The sequence below is a fragment of the Molothrus aeneus genome, chromosome 1 (genome assembly GCF_037042795.1).
Source record: "Molothrus aeneus isolate 106 chromosome 1, BPBGC_Maene_1.0, whole genome shotgun sequence".
In the NCBI taxonomy this organism is placed as follows: Eukaryota; Metazoa; Chordata; class Aves; order Passeriformes; family Icteridae; genus Molothrus; species Molothrus aeneus.
The window spans coordinates 19672602-19695409 of NC_089646.1; the positions used below are offsets into that span (position 1 = coordinate 19672602).

At 36.5% G+C, this 22808-nt stretch overlaps 1 protein-coding gene across 1 annotated transcript in view; it reads right to left on the minus strand.

Annotated features, from left to right (window-relative positions):
• Nucleotides 1–22808, minus strand: part of PLXDC2 (plexin domain containing 2) — a 253159-nt gene that overhangs the window by 111681 nt on the left and 118670 nt on the right. The window contains exons 3-4 of the mRNA XM_066552436.1: nucleotides 8739–8885; nucleotides 3834–3903 (exon numbers count right to left, since the gene is read on the minus strand). Of these exons, the coding sequence (XP_066408533.1) occupies nucleotides 3834–3903; nucleotides 8739–8885 (217 nt within the window). The remainder of the gene's footprint in view (nucleotides 1–3833; nucleotides 3904–8738; nucleotides 8886–22808) is intronic.

Genomic DNA, 22808 nt, shown 5'->3' on the forward strand with positions numbered 1-22808 from the left:
CTCAGAATTATTTCAGACAATTCCTCCATATGGAATATTCCTCTAGTGAAAGATACCTCACAAAAATTTAATACAATATTTAAAAATTCAGCTGCTTGCTTCAACTTCAGCAATTTGTTACTACACAGGATAAATGGACATTTCTGGAGCCTTCTTCATGCTAGCTGGCAAAATGTCTCAATATTCAGCATTATTAATCTAAAAATGTAACCACGTAGTCACTTCAATTTCTACTGTTATTGTTATGTTTTCTTAATGCTGGGCAGTGCTTGCACAGCAAGGCCTTTCCTTCTCTGTGCAATACCTCAGAGAAATTTAATGTCAACAAAAAATACCATAATAAAACCCCACCTAAATAACTTACAGTATCTGATATAAAATCGCACTAAAAAATAGAGACTGATAAACAAAACAAACAAAAAAAAATCCCCACAGAGAATAAACAAGAGGGGCTTACTACAATGAACATGGAAAATGAATACAGCCAGCAATGAAGTTTGCAGCATGTTGAGTAGGATGGGGGGCACAGAGCTTCAAGGATGCCCTTGAGAAGGGTTATGGTACTACATGGAGAGACGCATCACAAGAGGGGGTTTTCCCAGCTCCACTGAGCTCTGTGAGGGATGTCAGTGACTGGCAACAAGCAGACTTCATATACTCAGCTCCTGGCATACACAACCTGACTCACTACCTCACAAGTTTTTTCTTTTTACAAAATTACCCCAGTTTTGGCCTGTAGGCTACAAACTTTAGAAAGCTTCACAAAAAGCAAAATTCAGCTTGTTTGAGGACTATCTATAGGAATGTGGGCAGAGACATGTCTGTATAGTAAAGAACCAATTACTAATCTTTTCAATAATTATTTCAATTCTAATATATAATTTATATAATAATATATAGCCTTTTCAAATACAAACTAAGAAAACAGTGGATAAAACCCTCAAATTATTTTTTTTTCACTACCCATTCTTCCTTTTCTTAGTTGAACAAAATCAGGTCATCAAAACTATTCAGAAGAGGAAATAAATACTGGCTAAAGAGAAAAAAAAGTTGAGTCTTAAACCATAGTGATTCCAAAATCATCCTAAGCAGTTTGGGAGCCCTACTATGCCACAGTGCACACTCCATGAAGAATGGCAGAAACCATTGGCATTGGTGTTTTTATTGTGACAGGGATTTATTGTGCCATTGTCCTCGACTTCCCTTTTAAGAAGGCTATTCAATTTATGATTTGTATGTAAAAAACAGTTTTTAGTGTTGTCCTTAGCATAATTAATAAAATCCTGCTCTCCAGGAAGTGGACATCTGTCATGTGGGAGTTCTGTACACACAAACTTTGTCATTCTTTTGATGTGAGAATAACCTCTGGAGGTATTCCAGGTCTCTAATAATAGTAATGCCATTGTAAAATCTTGGTTACCAAGGAATAGCAGACCACAGAGTATATGAAGCACGTGGAACACATATTCATCTTCTGTTATCATAAATCAGTGGTGGTGAAGTGTGATGCTTAGCCTAGCAACAAAATTTGCAAATATATCTGAATTAAAACACTTTTAGAGAGTTAGTACAGAAATAAGCCTTTCTTTTCCTGCCAGATGAGTTTAGGAGCCTTATAGTTGTAGTAAATGTTGCATCCTGGACTGACAGAATCACTTACAGCTACTGAGCTTTATCAAGATAACATTTAAAAATCTATTATTAACTAGATTTTTTTCATGCTTAATTTTGAGGTGGAAAAATCATGGAAATGTCAATGAAAGACAGAAATATCTCTGTGCTAATGTCAATGGTGTACATTAAAAGGATTGATTTTAAAGTCATATTTAGCTTGACAACAATCCATAAATCTATTTACAGCAATAATATTTTATTTAGTCCAAATGGAGCAAAAAGAAAAGCATAATTATCAGCCAGTGTTCCAACAATAGCAAGAGAAAAGAATCCTGCAGAGCCACAGTAATTTCTATATTCTGACTTTTTTTTTAAAAAGGAAAACAAATGACAAAAGCACTTAAATTCCTCATTTACTCAGTATCAAAAAGAAAAAAATATGTACCTCACAAATTGCTCCTACACAGTTCACCACATGAGATTAACTTTCCTTCCAAGACTTTTGAGTCTGATGGAGAAACTGGTCAGAGCAGTATAATAGTGAAAGTGGTAAAAGTAGTAAAAATCCAGATATTTTAAATTCCATTAAATGAGAAGGCTCAGCAGAATGACCACACCAAAAAATTACTTGAAGAGAGTGAACTTTGTGAAATTTTAAGGAACCAAGGGCAGCAGTAAGAATAAGGGGACATTTAGAGGATGAACCCTGTCCCCACCACTGCTGTTTTAGTTTTGCAGGATCTATCCCATCTTTTCATGCTACACAAATCACGTGCTGATTTTGGCAACCCATCAAAAGCAACTTCTCTAATAAAGAATACAAAACTAGGCATTGATGATCAAGCACCAAAATGAAACAAACAGCACAGCAGAATGGAAATATCAAAATCAGTGGTTCTTGGCTCATCATATCCAAATCAGCATCAAAATGTTATTGCTGATCAAGAAGAGAAAACTGATACTGAAGTCACTTCATAATTCTGCATCCTTTTTTTTATCATTCTACTGCAAAGCACTTTAATATCAGCCTTTATTCACCTTTGTCTAACACTTGTATTCTGCTTTGGTAGCAAAATGGAGATCCTGATGGGGAGCATGACAGAAATATCTGTTACAGTTCACACTCTTTTTGAGACGCTGTCTGCAATTCTACCCCAATCTGTTAGTCATAACCTCCCCATCTAGGACTCCAGTGGGACATGGGTATCCCCTGATCGTGTCCATCTGGACCCCATAGCAAGAGAAGGAGAAACTTTAATCAGGGACAGGATAGAATTGATCCTAATGATGGTGGCTCCTATTTCTGCCTGCTTGTCCTGCCACATCTCTAGGCTGAGCACCACCAGCCAGGGTCCATGAACTTGCTGGATATGTTCAAGGACCAGAGGGTCATCTGGCTGTGCTCTCCATGATGCTGCCTTTTGCCTCCCTGTTTTCATTTTTTTATTATTACTCCTCCTTCTTTTTCTCATTATTGTCTTCCACGTCATCTCCTTTTCCTCGTCTCATTAAAATCAAATTGTCTTTCAAGGAGTTGGAGTTGGGAAGGGAACAGAAGGAGCTGATAGCTGTTCCCAGCACAGGAAATTGGAGATTCCCAGAACAGGAATTGCAAGCAGCAGCCAGCAGCAGTGAGAGGGAGAACCCCAGCCATGAGCCATCAGTGCTGCCCAGGGCTGCCAGACTGGGAGCTTGAGCTGGCCCTACCTTCCTTCTCACCCCACTCCTCTCATGGAAGGAGAGGAAGGCCATGGTACATTTTCTGAGGTTGTACCACACCATGAAAATGCACTGTGATGGGTTTGCCTTGCAGGTGACACATACCCTACTTCTAGCAGCACCGCTCATCTCTGGGCAGGAAATCCTCTCCCCTTGTGCAGGCAAACCCTGTCTCCCTCCTGGCTCTGGCTCCAGCACTCTCACCTCCAGGGCAATTGCTAAACACACAGATACCTGAGTTCTGGGGGAAATACCTAAACAGAAAAGGATTAATGCTGTATAGTCTTACAATGAGATGGGTTTATAACAGTTCAACTTAAATGCTGGAGGTTTTTCATCATATTGATATTTTGTGATTTTCTTTTTGTGGGCAGGAATATTTCCTAAATAAAAGCTGCAGTTTATCTCTTGACATATACAAGCAGGGGAAAAAATATTTTAAATAGCTGCAAGAAACTCTTCTCATCTTACTCAAAGTAAATGGTTAGAAAGCCACTTACCTCCAGTTGCCACAGTAATTTCACGTAGAAAATGTCCGTAAAATGGAAAATCAAAGGACAGATTCACTCTCTGAAAGGAATAACAGCAGAAAATAAAATCAATATTGAGCAGAACATTAAGAGAAAAAAGACGAACAGTCATCCACTTCAAATATCTCTTTCATTGCCTTTTTTTTTCTCACTGGAGCCTTGTTATTCTTAATTTGGAATTGCCAGTAGCTAACAGGAAAGAATTCTGAGGAGCACTTAAACACTTAAAGCAGTGAATCATTATGACAGAAAACTTCATAAAAGAAAATACTTGAACAGACACTGTAACTCAATCACAAGAATAAAATTAACAAAAGATTTGTAGAGTTTCTCCTTAAAAAACTGTTGCTTTAACTGCTTTTATAAAAGGACCCATCAATATCAAAAGCCTTAGCAATACCTATGTTTTACAGGACATCTGCTACTTTGGCTGCTGGCTTTCTGCTGCTCTGCCACATGAGCCTTCAGATTCGGGTGCTGTCCCTGACATCCTGCTGCTGCATGGGAGCTTGTCTGATAAAGGCTGGTCACTGGAAGGCAATTCCTCCATCAAACCCATATGACACCATTCCCTAAAGTTCTCTACACTGTCAGCTAGTAGATGGAATGATGCATAAAGAAATAATCAACAGAAGCAATAACAAACTCTACTTAAGCTACTCGTTGAAAATAAAGTAAATAAAATTTTGAAAATAACCTTTTTTTTTTCCTTCATCTACCTACAGGTGACTATCCTCTAGCAGCTGAATTCATAGCACAGAATTGTAATTTGGGGAATGAACTCTTCTCCTCAATTAAGCTCACCATAAAGCAACACTGAAATTCAACCTCACTTTACCTCTCTGCCTATGGCTTTATCTTTTCCCATGTATTCCATTCCATTCTCAAAGCTCAGTGATTATTGTGGCCACTCATAATTATCACCTTGTGTGCTACCTGGTTAAACTCTGAATAAATTAGTGGTCCTGGCAGAAAGGAGTGCTGAAATCTCAGCATGGTCTTTTCACTGTTTAAATATAATACCCTGTGAAAAACACATCTCTTCCACAGTGGTCCAAATAGTAAATATGAAGTGAGCATGCAGTCCATTATTCTTTCTTTTGGAAGATTTACTACAGTAAAATCTGGTGTGAAGATGAGTTGTTGGTGACTGTCCCTCAACCGTAATTTTTGATGACTCCACTTAAGAAAGGGCAGCAGCCCACAGATTTTAAAAAAGTGGAGGGGGAAGGAAGAAGAAAAATACTCATGTCTTTGTTTTCCCTCCCATTATTTCTGTCCTGTATTTGTTATTTTCAGATTGTATCTGAGTACTTCTTCTCTCGGGAAGAATTATATTTACATCAACCTGAAATGTTTAAAGAATTATTTAGCATGAAATTAGCAGTTGAAGACTTACAGTAACTCCAAGTGTTTGGAAAGGGATGGAAAGATTTGCTTTCCATTTAAATGGAAGACAGAATTATGACAGGATTTATTAGCACATTTTTTGTTTGTTTTTAATTAGAATGCAAAATCCATTTGCAATGTGTTAATTGGACTGAGTAGGTTCTAATGACCTTTTCTGTAAATACATAAATATGGATGTACAACTGAACATTTCTAATCAAAAACGGCATATGCAAAAGACAGCACATGAATTAACTCACACAAATATTCTTTTACCATGCTCTACAGCTTTCACTGCTGAAGTGTATGCTACATCTATGAATGCACTCCATTTAAATTATGTCCTTGCTCTACCAAACATAATTTGAAGAACTCTGTTGAAACTACAATAGTCTGACCAAAGTTTCTCTCTTTCCTTTATATGCCACCCTCCATTTTACCTATTCACTTTGAATCACAGTAACCATTGAACTACTTCAAATGAAAACTGTGCCCCCTAATCTGTCTTCTAAATGGCTATAAAATAAACATTAGTATAAATGTGTTTGCAACAAAAACTTGATCCCATTTCCACTCAAGCCCGATAAAGATCTCTCACTGAAATAAGTCAAAATGTGATACCTTAAATTCTGACAATGCAAAAATGTTTAACATAGCCAATTTTTTAGCATAATACTGTAATAACCAACATGATTTAAGTATTATTTTGAAACACAATATTCTAACAGTCACTAAAATTTTGCTTTTCTTTCAATGCTAGAAAGCATACCTCATTTTTAAGAAAGAATATCAGAATTTTCAATTCACTGAAATAAAAATGTTCTCTCCATGCATAAATGATAGAATGGTCTGGGAGCAAAGGGAGTTGAGTTCCCAAGTATGACATATCCTGTATGCTAGCTCAGTGTTTGACTAATCAACTCTTAGATATCTAATTTAAACCCACTGAATATCAAAGCCACCTCTAAAATTTTATTATATGATTAAGAAGATGGTGGCAATATACTGAAAAAACACCTTTACTACTAGTGTTATAAATCCTGTAGTGTTAGACATTTTAATTGTTCCATTAGTATATGTTTGCTACTTTCCACAAAAAATTACTATGCTGTTTATAAAATCAAACCACCAAATGGATCCCATCCAGGATTCTCTCCAGTCCTTATGACTTTTCTTGTAGAAGCAAAACAAACTGACAGCTTCTGGGAACTCTCAGGATTATTTACTTCCAAATGAAGGAAAAAACACACAAATTGAGTGTAAATTTGTCAGCATTCAAAGAATCCCTGACATTGTAAATTAATTCCTTAATATTTAGCATGTGATAATTTAACTCCTGGTTCTATTGTCAAATTGGAGAATAATGTTTAGAAAATATCATGTAAATCATAGAGTGCAAGATGTGCAAAATGGCCTTTTAAAAAGAGTAATGGCAAAGTTTATGGGAGAGAAGGTAAGAGATTGCTGCTGAGGTATGTATGATCTCAAAATATATGACTCTGCAGCTGTACAACTTTAAAAATCACATCTCTCTGTTAAACACCTTTGTTGTGTAGTACATGTGGATGTTGTTTACTCAGACACACACATACAAAAAATCAATTATAGATGCATAAATAAGGAATAAAACTTTACAGGATGACTCTCTGATACTTTTTAATCCTTTGGGGGGACATAAAACAGACCTAAAAAGGGGTCTTTAAAACTCTATGTAGAAATGGCTGCAGCCTCTCAAGTTCATAGTCCAAGACATTTGGGTGAGCATGAAAAGAGATGGATATTAGTGTGCTAAACAGGGACCAGAGCTTTGTCTGCTGGAGCTGGAAGAAAGGCAGAGAGGGCACCTGACATTCAGAAGAAAGGTCTTAAACCATTTGTTTTGGGGAGAAACAGTTGGAAGCCCTCAAGTTTCCATTTGCCATGCTGAATGGTCCTCTACATTGACCCCCACACAGACCAAAAATATAGCCTTGTTCTAGCCTCTACTTTAATAACTTCAACAAAATGTTCCCCTTGAGATGGACATTTTTGCTGCATAATCTCAGGATCCAATTGGAAACAGCGGTGCAACAGAGACATGGAAGGGTGTCATCTTTACTAATCATTAAACATGGGTTAAAATTTTAAATTTATTTATTAGCTTTTCTTTCAGCATATTTCCATTCTTTCCCTCAATGTAGGGCACCAGTATCCCACATAAAGTAGTAGACAAGACAGACAACAGAGGTTCTCACTACCTCAAGGTACCCTTGAGGGTCTTTTTTTCCTCATTAGAATCAAATTGTCTTAAGAAAATAGCTGATACACTGTTTTATTAAGTCTACCCCAAGGATCTATAACTGTCTGAACCCTCTGCATTTACATTATCCCTGACTGCCTACATTCTTTTAACTATGAAGTATATATTTTTTGAATTGGACTCTATGTCAGTTACATGTGCTGGATTTACCACCTCACTCTGCTTTCTATATTCTGATTTAAATACCACAGTATTTCTTTCTGCTGCCTCTTGCATTCCTCTGAGCAGTCACCTGGCTTGTGCCAGGGAAAAAACAGATTAAGTAAGGAAAAGATGAATTAAACTTGTCTTTTCTCTCAGCTTTAAAACTGTTAAAGATATCTGCATCTTTAAAAACTGTACAACTTTTAAGTAAGGCATTCACTAAATTTTGTTTTAAACTGGCAAAACCCAAGGACTTTTTTTTGGAGCTAAGTTGCTGAATGGATGAAACAAGAATGTCTTCAAACATAGTTCTGAGATAAAATTTTCTGTATTCAACTTTTGCTATTATTGGCTCTTCTATGTATGCAGCTTCTAGCCACAGGTGAGAACCAAGAATACAATCTCTGAATCATACAGGATTTAATTCCATTTCTAGGCGTGTAAGCCCATTATTTTCATACCCACCTTACCAGCAGCATGACTACAATAAGTTAGATATGATTGTTATTTACACTCTGATTTATATATTTGCTGATAACCTAAAATTTATTTGCTGATAACCTAAAAACATAATTTCTGTTACTATATGACATTCTCATGAGCTTTATCAGTTGTCCCAAATGGAAATATAAGAATGAACCCTTATATAAAATAGAAGCGCAAACATACCACATACATTCCATGAGAGACTTAAAACTTCATCAACTTCATCCTCAACACAGCTCTTTTACTATTCAACTCAACAGTAAAATTCCCTCTGATTTCAGCAACACAAGTGGTTTTACCTTTTGATAGTTTATGATACTTGGGGACAGAGGAAAATTTTAAACGTATGTTTAAAGGCATCTCTGAAGGACTGTTACAGAAGGTTCAAAAGTTCAAGGAATCCTTTGGTAACAATAGTGTAAAGACTTCCACAGCTTAACTAGAGTTCAAAGACATAGCTCTATGAACAGTACTCATGGTACCTAGTAATACTGCTGTGTGGATCTCTGGGGAAAAATATCCATGTTAGTTGAAAAGAAAATGATAAGATAACTTACTGCTGCTTGACGATGGGTATTGGAAAGGATCCCATGAATCTTTACTTTGTCCTTCTCCATTTGGTCTATATTGACCCACAAATCCCGGCTGGTAGAATCATAGGGGCCATACGTCCTTGATGTATAATAATTATGATCTGTATCCTCCTGAAATAGGGAAAAAACACAGAAAAAACCCAAGATTATAATGGAAGATGCACCTTTGTTTTATATAAAACCCACCCTTGAAATACTGTTGCTCCTTGAAGAACCTCAGCAACGAAGGAAAAAGAGTAAGAATTGTAAATATGTTGCAGAGATAGCTCTGCTCCTAACCACTAGCAGTTGACAAGGCAGTTACCTCATGCAATCATCTTATATTATGATTATAATGTTCACTATCCCAAGTACCAATCATACATGTTGTGTAATAAACACATCACTGAAATCAATGGCAAAATGTTTGATGTCTTTTGAGGCAAAATGGACAATTCCTGTAACAATGGCCACACTCTAATGAAGCCATGAGAACTATTCATGGATAACACCTTAAAAAAATTGTAGTTTTTAACATTTCTGAACATAAGTCACTGGACTATTCTATTTAAGAATATCAAAAACATTCCTAATAGCTGTAGGCTAACAATACTATGTTATTTGAAATCTCCAAAAGTCTGGTTTACTGCAGATTTGCCCCTCCAAGACAGACAAATATATACATATTTGTGGAAAAAAATTTCCTAATTCTTGTGGTTTTTAAAAATAGAATAGTTGCTGTCATGCTCCCATCATAGCAAAATTTTTTTAAGGTTAATTATTGTGAAAGTCTCTACCTTCCTATCTAAGACAAAAAAAAAAAAAAGAAAAAAGAAAAAAGAAAAAAAGAAGAAAGAAAAAAAGAAAACAAGAAAAAAAAGAAAAAAGGAAAAAAGGAAAAAAAGAAAAAAGTGTGTGGTCTGAGGCAAGAAATGAAACTCATCTCAGTTCCCAGTCTTCCTTTACTCAAACCAAACTTTTGCAACCACAAAAATATTTAAATCAACAGCATTGCCAGCTTTCTGATGAATAGCTACAAGTAATTCTATAAAACTAGTACATGCTTGTATTTCTTAGTTCCTTCCTCACTTCCTCCCCTGCTAAGACAAAGTAAAAAGCCCCCAAAGCCTTGATGATAGAGTTTGAAAATAAACTCAGAAAATATAAAGTACAATAGAAAATTGAAGAGGAGGACTTAGAATTTGGAATTACCCTGGTGATGAAGACGTTCCCCTCCTGCTCTACCTCCTGTATCCAGTCAGCCACATGGGAGTACCCTCAAATCAGGCTGTGCTGCCATGCAGACCTGACATCCCCTCCCCACAACCCCAGATCATACACAACCCATTCCTACTGACATGATCCTGAGCTGGAGACACACGTGGCAAGGACTTATATTCTAATGATATCATTCATGTCCAGAGTAAGTATATTGACCATAAATCCCATTTCAGCTGGGTTTGACTCTACATTAACATCATTACTGATGCATCTTACTTTAGCTGTTGCAGATATAATCAGGTTATTTTCTCCTTAACAATTTCTTTGTCTTCTGCTGTACTTTGCATACCAGGATGTACTTTATATGTCCAGTAAATCTCAGTAACACTTCTGAAGCAACTTCCAACAGATTCACCAGCTCTAGGTTAGTCACACAAGTAAACATAATTAAAACTATACTGTCAGGAAGATGACAAAAGCCAGCCACCTCACCAAATTCTTTCCTCCTTTAATGGTTGACAGAAACAGTTATTGCTGTCATGTATACAATAAAGGTACTGTAAATTAAAAGGTTTTGAAAACAAATATATATATATTCCCAGTCCAATTTATCACTCTGAAAAAATTTCCTTAGTAAATATTGGTCACATTTAAGGCATACAAAATCTCAAAGAAAGAGATCCAGAGACAAATTACAAATAATTACAGTTTGTTTCAGATAAAAATGCAATATTTAAGCTATAGTCAAAACTGTGCAGTTTTTTTGCATTTCAAAAATTTTTTTATAGCTAATAAAGCTACCCCAGTTAATTTCTAGTATCTAAGCCCCCAACTCCACAATTAGAAGGTTCTAGCACTGAGCCTAGTTTGTAGCTCTATAAGAATGTTTTAAATGGTATCTTGACCCATGCCTAAAGCATATTCACCATACAGATTGTAAATCAAACACTTAAATTATAGCCTTCAGCTCAAGATTTTGGCACTGTGTGAGGAATTGCTTATGTCTAACAAATTTTGTGTACAAAAAGTCTCGTTTAGTATTTTAATCCAAGTTAAATAATCTTAGATTATTTATCTATTCTGGAAGGAAACAAATTCGCTTCTACTTGAATGATAGAAGGAAGGCAGAATTCCTCTTCATAGCCTTCATGCAGATGTATTTTAAGAATATATTATTAATTATTTCTTTCTCACATCTGAGTTTTTCTTAATCCCATCTGTAACTTTACAATCTGAAACAAAAAGGCACAGACAACTAACTACTAAAGTTGATGTGAGCAGCTTGGGAGCTCCAAATAAGGTTAGGATCCAAGCTTCTGTTGCAAGTCACTGCTTTCATAGTTCCTAATTTGCATTACCATGGAAATGAAATTCTTGGAATCTTTAATAAATATGATTTTATTGGTATCATTAGATACCTACAACTTTTCAGTCTGTCAGACCTGTTTATATTCTTTGGCAGATTGTACCTGCTTCATAGTACATTCCATTCCCTACCGGTAGGTACTATATAAGAAGATGGAAAAATGTTTAAAAAATTTTACTGAATTTGCATGTAAACTACTCAATGAAGAAAATAATTTTAATAGTTATATGAGACAGATTTAGAGTTTTACTGATAATTAGAATTCTATAAAGATACAATTATGATGAGGAACAAACTTCTCAGCAGCTATTAGTGACATAGAAGCATGTTACTGAAAGGAAAGCAAAAAAAGCAGAGAACATACCCTTTACTACTTCAAGAAAGCTTTATTTTTTCTTTTTCAGGTATTTGGGGGATATGAGTATTATCTCCCACTGGATCTCTAAATGTCCAATTCTGTCGAAATTCTGTTTATATATGAAGTACATAGCAGCTCTCTTCTACGGAACAGTACAGCATTAAAGCAATGGATTTTCCCAGATATTCTTTGCACCAGCTATGAGGATTAGTATTGGCAACCTTTGTGACTATAAAGGGAATATTTATTAGAACATTTCTTATAACACTTTTCTTTTGGGGAAATGAGTTATTTTTAACCTCAGGCAATACTTGATGCTGAGTTGCCATCTTATTGTTGATTGTAGAAATTAATTTCTTAGCTTTCACAAGCTAAGTGATGACACTTTCACAAGTGATGACACTTTGAATATATTCCCATACTTCTCCAAATACAACTGAATTTTTCAGGAAAGCTGAATAAATGCACTACTCATAAAAGCTCAGCACAGAAGATTAAGCCTTCTTTAAATACTTGGTGTTCAGTATTTGTCAAATTCAAAGACTTAACATCCATTCCATACATTAGATATTCAGATAATCCCAAATACAGTCTAAATGTCACGTACTCATTTCATCAGCTGTTGCTTAACAGATTAAGGCTTCCAATGTGTGATGTGATCTTTCACAATCAAGATAACATAAAGCAAACATATGTGATATTTAAAAGTAACAACTAGATTATGCCTCTGACATTTCTTCAAATTATTAGCTGGGATTCTGGCCAAAAATAGGCATGAAAATAGTACCAAAACTGTCATGAAACAATAAAGCTTCCTCTCAATGTTCCTGAGTTGCAAGATATGGGTGAGGGCATGTATTCTATTCCCATCTGTTAGAGGTGGGGCGGTTATCTTGTGTTAATTGGGCAGTTTTCTTTATCTCTTTCATGACACATCCTCCCTCCAGGAAATATCTGCTGTTAATGGGCCACTGAGTCTCAGTGCATGACTGATAAAAATTACATCATCCATTGTGAAATGCTGCAACCAGTGGGAGGAGCCAAGCATTCCTACCTGGATATAATCTGAGATTTGGAACACCCCAGGAGCCTTTTCCCACTGGATTCTCAAAGGAAGACCAGGCCCATTTATATCACCATTGAACCTTCCAAGGAAAGCTACACCCTTCTACAGGATCCCTGCTCCAACAGAACCACATCTGTCACTCCAGGAGGATGGCAGCCACCATTTCAATTGGACTGCTACCAACACCCTGACCCACAGGGTGTCAGGTCATATTTGGACATTGTCAGTGTTGTTTTGTATTACTGCATTGTTTATTTTATTTCTATTTTCTTCCCTAATAAAGAACTGTTGTTCCTACTCCCATATCTTTGCCTGAGAGCTGCTTAATTTCAAAATTATAATAATTTGCAGTGAGAGGGTTTACATTTTCCATTTCAAGGGAGGCTCCTGCCTTCCTTAGCAGACACCTGTCTTTTCAGACCAAGACACAGTGAGGACACCATGATTCCATGATGATAGAATCACATAAGTAAATATGTGACTTTTTAGATTTAATTCTTTTCCTGACACATTTTTCTTTAACAGATATTGAAAAGTAATATAAATCTCTAGGGGACAGAGGATATTATCAAACAAGATTTAGGAGTAAGAATTGCTGTTGAATCCAACTGCATGAATATTTTGTTTTTAAATACTGGATTCAATTTGACCCAAACCACAGACATTACTGAACAAGAAGTTCTGCCATCTCTCAAGCTCTCTCTGTGTAAGGCTGTAATTAAAGAAAACTAATAACTTCAACCAGAGGAAAAGCAACCAGAAAAGAGCTCTGCTGTTGCACAATAGTATGTTGTAGAAAAAGTCTTGCTTTCCAGAGAAAGGAAAGAAAGACATCCACAAGGCAAATTGTCATGGATCAGCTAACCAGATGGTCATTACATTTCAGCAGATTGTTCTAGCTGCCTTCCCCCAGTACTGGAACATTCTTTGTGACATTATCAATGAAAAATCAACCGATTGATCAATCAATCAATCAATCAATCAATCAATCATCCCATCCAATGATCCTCATCATCAGATCTTCCTTATCAAGTGTCATGAGTTATTGCCAGATACAATAGAAGACAGGAAGACTGCATTTAATTTGATAACTGTTGTCCCTTTAAATATGCTACTTTATTGAAATTGAATTTACAGCTTCATCTGAGAAGACAACATAATGTAAAAACTCTGAAGCCCTCAAGGATATGGTGGTAGACTTTATAGATACTTAATTTTATCCCTGTGAATTGAAGGTCTGGTATCTGATTTTTAACAAAATACATTAACAAATTGCTCAAATATTGCCAAACTCACAGACTAGGTTTATTTTTAAATTAAATGAAATTTCTGCTAATATTTGCCCCCAAAAAATTAGTTCCAAGGAGATTTATCATCAATTACTAATTTCAGAGTCTTCTGAATACAAACATTTCTACATTAATAGCCTATGAAATTAATCAGAGAATTGAGTTTTCGATAAGATGCATTTGTAGACTAAAATGAAAACACTGAAAGAAGAAAATATGCAGTTCTATATTTTAAAACAGACTTCTTTTCAACAAAAAAAACAAAGATATCAATACTTCTTTGGATATTTAAATAAAGGAAATAAGCCAGCAATTACAATTAGTTCCTAAGGAATAAAGCAGTTCTGGCAATCCACTTTGCAGAACCAAAACACCCTTTCTATTTAAATGAAACAACAACCATGGGCCCCTGCACACATACAGCCAAAACAGCTTCCTCAAAACTATTTGTACTTTTACCCAATCACATGTAATGCTGGCTACTCTCTTACGGTATCTCTGCCTATCACATCAGTAAAATACAGCCAAAAGTGACTTCTGAATTGTTTAAGACTTTTGTTAGAAAATTGCTTTTAGATTTCTGAGCACTATTAATCCCCACCAGCTAAAAGCAGCCCAAGAGGGAGAACAGAGGTGACAGCTTGGATAGGACTTGAGCTAGCTCTGCATTGCAGAGTGATGGAAAGCCTCTTCTTAACAGCACGCTTTTGGGCCCTGAGAAGGGGCAAGAGAGATGCATGATCACACTCTGCATTACCTGAGCAGGAGAAGCATGTGTGTATGGTGCTGCAACTGATTTTCCTCATTTATTCACATTTTCTTTAGGCAGACACTGACTGAGACATGGGCAGGTGGCAATAACACACAGAGAATATTCCTATTATAATAGCCATTAGCACATGAGATGCGACAGTACGAGAGAGGATCACCTATCCTGAGATGGGGTCCTAGTGGGAAGATTAAGGCCAGGGGAAATGGGTATAGAGACACTATGCATGCTGCTGCCACATAGCTCATTCTAATAGAATACTGTAAATACAATCATAACATAGCAATGCTATGATTTACAGGTTTATAGGATCTGATAATCAAAGAACCCTGAGGAATACTTAACTTGAACTGGCCTCTCAAAACATGAGAGCTCTAATTTCAGTGGTAAGGTACATGTGGATTACAACATAGTCTCACAGAGGATATATATATGGGGGCTGTTGCTTAGGAAGCTTGATTGCTCTGAAGTGCTCAGAATAACCAATTTCATAAGCACGTTGCATCAAGGATAAACTCTCCGCTGTTCAATTTCTTAACAAAAGTCTTTGTTCTGTACTAATCTACTGAGGAAACATGCAATTTAGAGAAGTGCTTTTTCAGTGACTTGCTGCTTTCATAGTGACAGAGCTGCAATCTGCTGGGTTTTCTTTTTCTTTTTTTTTTTCAATGTCTGATATGGGACAAACTAAGGAAATATACATATATTTATAGCAATATGGGCATAGTTGACATCAGCCACCGACTTGTGAATATCCCTGTTGATGACAAAAACCCTAGCAAAATCCATTTTGAACAGCTAATATAATTACTAATGAATGAGAGGAAGCCAAACTAATGGAAGAGGAGATTCTGTATCTGAGTGCTTTGGTATTAAAAATGTCCTCTCACACTATATTCTCCAAGAACAGGCTACATGAGTACTCTGCAGAGTACTGAAAGCCTATTGTCTGTGTGTGCAGTAGTCCTCACACACAGGTTTTCAACAGGACAATTATGGAAGTCACTTTCCCCAGAATCTCACAGATTTACATGCAGAGGCCGTTATAGTAAACATTAAATGCAGTCATCAGCTGGGAGGAAATAAAAGATTTATCTCACATCTCTCCCCCACCATGCAGACACAAGGCTTTATGCAGCTCTGTAACAATTTAAGTTCACAGGTTTTAAACTGCACTTTTCTGAGCCCCTTACAGCACCTATAATGGAGAGTCACGCATGCTGACAGACATTCTGTAAGAGAAGGACGCCATAAAACTGTTAATCCAAAAAGCCATTTAGTCTTTGCAGCTTAGTGGAAAGTCAATGTGGAGTCACTGCCTTTTCCATGATATTCAGCTGCTTTTGAAAGGAAGCTTCCCTCTTGGGGACTGCTATAAAACTGTCAGCCTATTTAGGGGTCATTACAGCAGGCTTATAAAACCCTTTGGACTGTCTTGTCATATGAGACAAGCTTCAAAAGAGCAAAAATCTCTGCAATGCCTTACTTAAGAAAGGAAAAAAGCCAAATCACCAGTCACTCAAAACCCAATTACAGTAGGGAAATATTTATTATGCAGTTTTGTTCCTGATTTGCTGGAGCAGAAGTCTGAGAAACGACATTCTGAAAATGCATCTTTATTAACTGCTCTGTGTAGCACTCTCTCCACTAAAAGAAAATAAAAAGAACTATTTCAATACAATGCCCGAAAAATGTCTAGCAGAACTTTTATTTTGATGTAATTATGACACAGGTTTTAGAGTTTATTTTCTCATTTTTAGATATGTATAAATGACTGAAGGGTTCGTGAAACTGAAACTGTAAAAATGACTTTTTGTAAACATGAAAACCCATCTGCCAGGACTAGATTACAGAGCCTTAGTGGTTATGACACCACATCTCTTACCAGCTCCATTCGTGGGGGCTTATGGCTCCAGATAATACCATAAATAACTACATTTTTGTCAAGTTAGCTTTTAAAGATTTAGTATTTTAGTCTTTTAAAGATCCACTTCCTGTGTGGAGTATGACAAACTGTGTTTCTGAGCATATGTACTTTGACCTACTTATAGCCACACTTGGGCAACTTTTTCCATCCCCTAAATGTGTAAGTTCAATTTAGTATTACACACCCTCTTTTGTTTTTTTTCGTCCAAGTATTAGAGTAACTTTAAACTCTCTGTAGCCTTTGTATTCCTCCACTGTATATTCAAATGCCAGGAGATGCATGTCATCCTTATTTCCTGTTCTTTGGCAATTCTCTATTGGAAGACATGCAAGGAAAACAGCAACCAAGACCCAACCAAGAGCCCTGAGGCCCCATGAGGAGGGAAAATGGCAAATATAAATTGGTATGGAAAGCGTTACAGATCTGAAGCATTAAGTTGATATTAGCAGGTATAGTTTGTAGGTTTGTAGTTTATCAAGGCTTTCCATAGGACAGTGCAGGAAGCTGCCTCTATGCTCACTGGTATGAGTTGCAGTTCCTGAGCTGTAGATATTGTGTTTCAGGGATCCATCAGGGTTTGGAGCCAAAATTGCAGAGCAATCAGTTGTAGGAACATGTATGATCAATACAAAGTTGATACAGGCAGGAGCATGGGTTAATTAACGCAGTAGCATTTTACCTGTAGGGATAAAGCTTATTCTGAAGCTTTTAAAGGTGTCCCACATAGACCTCACTCAGCACCAGTCTTTGCCAAAGTCATGCTGTTCAGTCCAGCTGTGTGCTGGTGAGCATATACCCAGATCATCAGAGAACCTGAGCAACACAGGACAAACTGCATCAGCATGGCTTCCCTGGGGAACACTGGTTTTAAACAGATTGCAAACAAACTGGTAATTTATTTAGCCACAGAACTTTCTAGTTTAGCTCTCATGCACAACACACATGAATCTTTAGTTACTAAAACATGGGACTGGCTGAAATCAGCAATCAATATGCAAAATTTCAAAATCACCGTTCATGGCTTACAAAGACAGTGATTATGAAAGTGGTTAGAAATTTCTACTGCTCTTTTGTTTGGAAAAAGTATGCATTTTGCTTTAGTCACATGTCTTTTTCTGTATACATCTGTAAGAGCATTTCAGTCTGGATTAGGTACACAGGAATATTGTAAAAAAATGCTGTGTACAGTTTTACCAAACTGTTATCGCCAGCCACATTTCTCAAGGACTTGTCACAGAAATGCTTATTTACCAGATCTTGCAGTCACGCTCAATAAAATAAATAAATCCCTTGAGAACTCTTGTGCCACAACTCTAAGACATCATATTTAATTGAGATGCTTGATGAGTTACATGTTGTCTAGACAGGCGTGTCCAAGTTGCTGCCTTTGCCTGACATCAGGCTCCAAACAAGATTTCTGCAGAATATGCACTGGGTTTTTTTAAGAGGAATACTCTGTGCACTTCACAATTACCCAGACAAGAGCAGGATGCTAAATAATATCTTCCCTCTGTTGTCTCTGAAAAGTACTCCCTTCAAGTTAACCAAGAGTGCTGCTGAACCAATATACTCAAATATTTCAAAATTACACTAACACATTGTTTTGGTTTTTGTGGTTTTTTTTTTTTTGTGTCTAAATCTACATTGCTCTTCCAGAGTAGATTGATCCAAAGTGGAATGTTGCATAAACTTGTATTTCCTTTTTTGTTTTTCATCTAAATACAGGACACTAAGAAGATAAATCACAAGGCACTACAGAATTACTTTTGACTTGAAAGGTGTCTTTTGACAGTTTTAAGCAATGGAAGGGATGCAAAACATCTAAGCACTGAAAACCAGTGAAAGATGAAGACATGAGATTTTACTTGTGTTTCAAATCAATATTTATTTTACTGGTGTGGGCTTGATGGCGTGGCAAGTAAGATAGGGAAGGGGGAAAAAAGGAGGAATCTCAACATTTTGACCTTGATACAATTTATTGGTATATCTGTAAAAAAAAAAAAAAAAAGACAGAAAAACCCAAAAAAACCCCCAAAACCCCCTAAAAGACCCAATATTTTTCTCTTCAGACCAGATAAAAAATTGGTAGATAAGCAGCATGTAATTGGTTGTGCAGGTTGGATACTTCAATGCAGCTGTCTACCTAGGAATAGAGTTTGTAAGCACTCATTATCAGAACCACAGATCTATTAATGCTGTCAGTGAAGATTTGCCAGCTCCTTCAACTCCACTTTAGAACAATCCAAATACACACTTTAACTGCACTGCCTGTACTGACCATGGATGAGATCTAATTACTAAGCACTGAAGGAACCCAGGGCCATCTGAAAATTGCAGATATGATTCAGGACCCACAGCTGACCTTTATCCTACAGAAGCAGCAGTGGACCATTCAGTATAACCAAATCCTAAAATTATATCAGACATCTATAGCTAGGCACCTTTCACCTTAAATTTCCACCAACTTTGATCACAGAATAGTTTGTATTGGAAGAGACCTTACAGATCATCTTGTTCCAATTCCCCAGCCATGGGCAGGAGCACTTTCCGCTAGACCGGGTTGCTCAGAGCCCATCCAACCTGGCCTTGAAATCTTCCTGGGATGAGTCCAAATTGCTCTGGACAACCTGTTCAAGTGCCCTACCATCCTCATGGCAAAGACTTTTTTGCTAATATCTCATCTAAACCTATCTTCTTGAAGCCATTTCCCCTTCTCCTGCCACTACATAAAAAAACTTGCACATTCCTTGTCGATGTCACATGCATCTATACTTAGGTCACCAAACTGAAGAGCTGAATTTCACTTCCAATTTCAGTATTAGCTGCAACTAAACAAGAAAATCACTACCCATACAGAATCCAGTGTCTTTTAACAATCACAGTCACCCAATATTTAGTATACATTCATGTTCATTATTGGAGCAGTATACAGATGTGTACTACATTTCACTGAATGTTTATATTAAAAACAAAACCTCTGCAGTGTATTTAAGAAATTACCTTGATTTACAAGGTGGTGGAATAATATGCCTGATATAATACAAGAAAAATAAACATTGTATACACTGCTAGAGACTAAATGATTGAATAAAAATTCTATTTCCAGGTTTATTGAAAAAAATTTTCTCAGGAATGAATTGCTGTTTCTTTCAACTTCATAGCCATAATTTTGACTCAATAAAGAGTTGGGGGGTTTGTTTTCTAGACAAATAGGGGCATTGGGGGCACTAGCTTACGGCTATGGAATGAAGATGTTCCAAACATCCTCACCAAACTTGCTATAATCCACTGTGCCAGCAAATATAATACCCCCAAAGTTATACCCTCAAAATGAGCACCCACCAAGTTATTGACCTATGTAAGCCAGATCTAAGCAGTAGCACTTTGGAGCCAGATTATATCTGTTCTAGCGCTGCAAGACTTTTCATACACCAGAAGAGAAGCATCCATACAGGAAGAACCTGAGAAACAGCTTGCTTTGTTATCTGTACTGGAGCAGAAAACCTCTGAGAGATCTTGGCACTTTATCCCTCAAGACATTTACTGCTCCACCTAGATGAGATCAGACAGACCAGATTTCCATTTCTCCCTCTTCCTACTTGTGTTGCTAAGGTTATGGAAAGAATGCTCAGAAAATGATGCTTTATTTAAAAATTGTAGTAGGAAATTGTGAAGAATTCTGCAGCTTACTACAAATGCATGAAGCAAACTTCCAGTAGCCATGTCACATCTCTCTAACTTTTGTTAACTCTCGTGCCATGTTTGCTATTCTTTTTTTGTTTTTTCCCCCTCATTACTCACACTGCAATTTGCTTCACACTCTAAGATCTCCTATTGCCAATTTTTCCAGAAATAAGTATACTGTTTCTTTACTGATGGTCTGTGAACACTTAGAAATGCTGCACATGAATGCATGCCAGTGTTATAGAAGAAAGAAAAAAAACAAATAAATCCCTGGTATTTCCATTAGTTATTTCTGTTCTGTGTATGAAATATTACAGCTCCTAGAAGTGTTTCATCAGCATTTTCTTCAGCAGTTCAAAACATTTAACTGGCATTTTTGGAAGAACAAATGTACATTTTACAAATGGAACTTTCTTGACTCTGATCCCCATCTTGATATGAATTTTGAGCATTGGCCCCATTTATTATTCTCTTTGCAAAATCTGTATAACTCATACAATCACAATGAGGATAGATGATTGACTTTGGCATAAATACTATATTTACAGAGAGTCATAGGAAGTGTCTGACCAAATCTGAAACAATGGACCCATCTGTTTACATCTTCTGTTGTTACTGTTTTGGGATAACAGATAATTGACTTTCCCATATTAAAGAAATGTGAAAGATTTGGAGAGACACTGAGTAATCCATCAATGTCAGCAGAATTCCTACAGCTTTGAAAATCTATCCCTAAGGACTGGTACTATCCAAACTAGAATTGTGCGGCTCAGTGTGACAACTTTTTACTTAAATTCCTCGGCACAAACAACTTGGTAATGTATTCACCCTCACTCCCTGCTCCAACCAACTATGCACAATTTGCTGAGTGGTGTTAAATTAGCTAAGGGTGCCTGCTTTGCATGGGTAGAAATGAACAAAATCTTCTGCTTTTTGCATGACCAAATGGATGCAAGTCTCCTCTCTTGAGAACATTCCAGATGAACATGGTGAAAAGGGTCAGAAAGAAGTGTCTGGGAAAGGAAAGACCTTCCCAATCTTCACAGCCAAACCAATATTCAGCTTCACAAGTTGAATTTATTTTCAGCATACCCCTGCAAGCAAGTGCTGAGGCATGCATGACTGAAATAATTAATTCAGAAAGTACAAGGTCTGTTGATTCTGCTCATAGCTCTTTTTAGTCATGAGTTCTACCATTCTGGAATATGGAAGCTGGAGATGAAGGATATGGAAAAGTAAAATATTCATGTGGCATTCACATTTTCTTACTATCATTATCTTATTATCATTAAGAAAATTCAAAGGCAGATGCCATTAAATTCTGAATTTCCTGTCTCCTTCCTTGCCATAAAGATTCATTCTCCTCAATGTTTTATATTAAATGCCTTTTGTGCCAATGTAGCTAAGCATGGGGAAATGAACTCGGGATTACAATGGAGTTATCTTATTTAGGAATGGGGAAGCTAGTTTTTAATTTCTTTCCTGCCCTGTCCTCTCCTCCCAAGCTTAAAGGAAATGGAGAATGAATCTTTCCTCCAGCCTTTTCCCTTTCCAGCTATACCAGAGTTATTAGCAAAATCACTTCAGTTTAGATTGAGAATATTGGAAACGTTGACAGGCTTATTGCTACAACACTTCTTACAGAGTTGGCAATGCATTCAGTGCAGCAAAACATTCAGCAAGACCCACTAAAAGTGTTAAGATGACCCTGATATAAATAAGCAATCAGTATATTCAAAAGAAAAAGATGTATGAGGCGTTTGCCTACTTTACCATTTTGAAACAGAAAGGCTGGAAAAAAACCAAGACAGTGATATTTCAGTCTGCTGGCTGGCTAGAAAGTGTGACATCACTGGTAAAAAACTCAGCAGAAAACAGTGAGTAAATTAATGATTATTCCAGATTCTGTTTCTAATTGCAGGTGGCATACTTTTTGGTGTAATTTAGCAATAGCATGGAATTAGGACATTTCATGTATGATCTGTGCTGCTTTCTGGACTAATTCACTTTCTGGCTCTTCTTTATAATGAATAAAAATTATCAGTTAAATACAAATTTTAGCAGTAATTTCCAAACATTTTAGTTTGTCTTATCATGTCACATGAAGAGAAAGTTCAAAAAATTTCCCTAAGATCACATGAAAAGGAAACATAATTTTCCCTTGACATTGAAAAATGTATATTGCATTTTTGTGAAAATAAATTACATTCTCCATCTCCAAAGTAACAAGATAACTTTCTAAAAGAAATTCTTAAATTCTTGATAATTGTGAATGAAACCATTTCAAAATAACAGAAGCAACCTTTGCAAAAAAAATAAAATAAAATACAGCAAGAAAATTCTATACAACTTAGCCTTCAATTACTATATCAGCT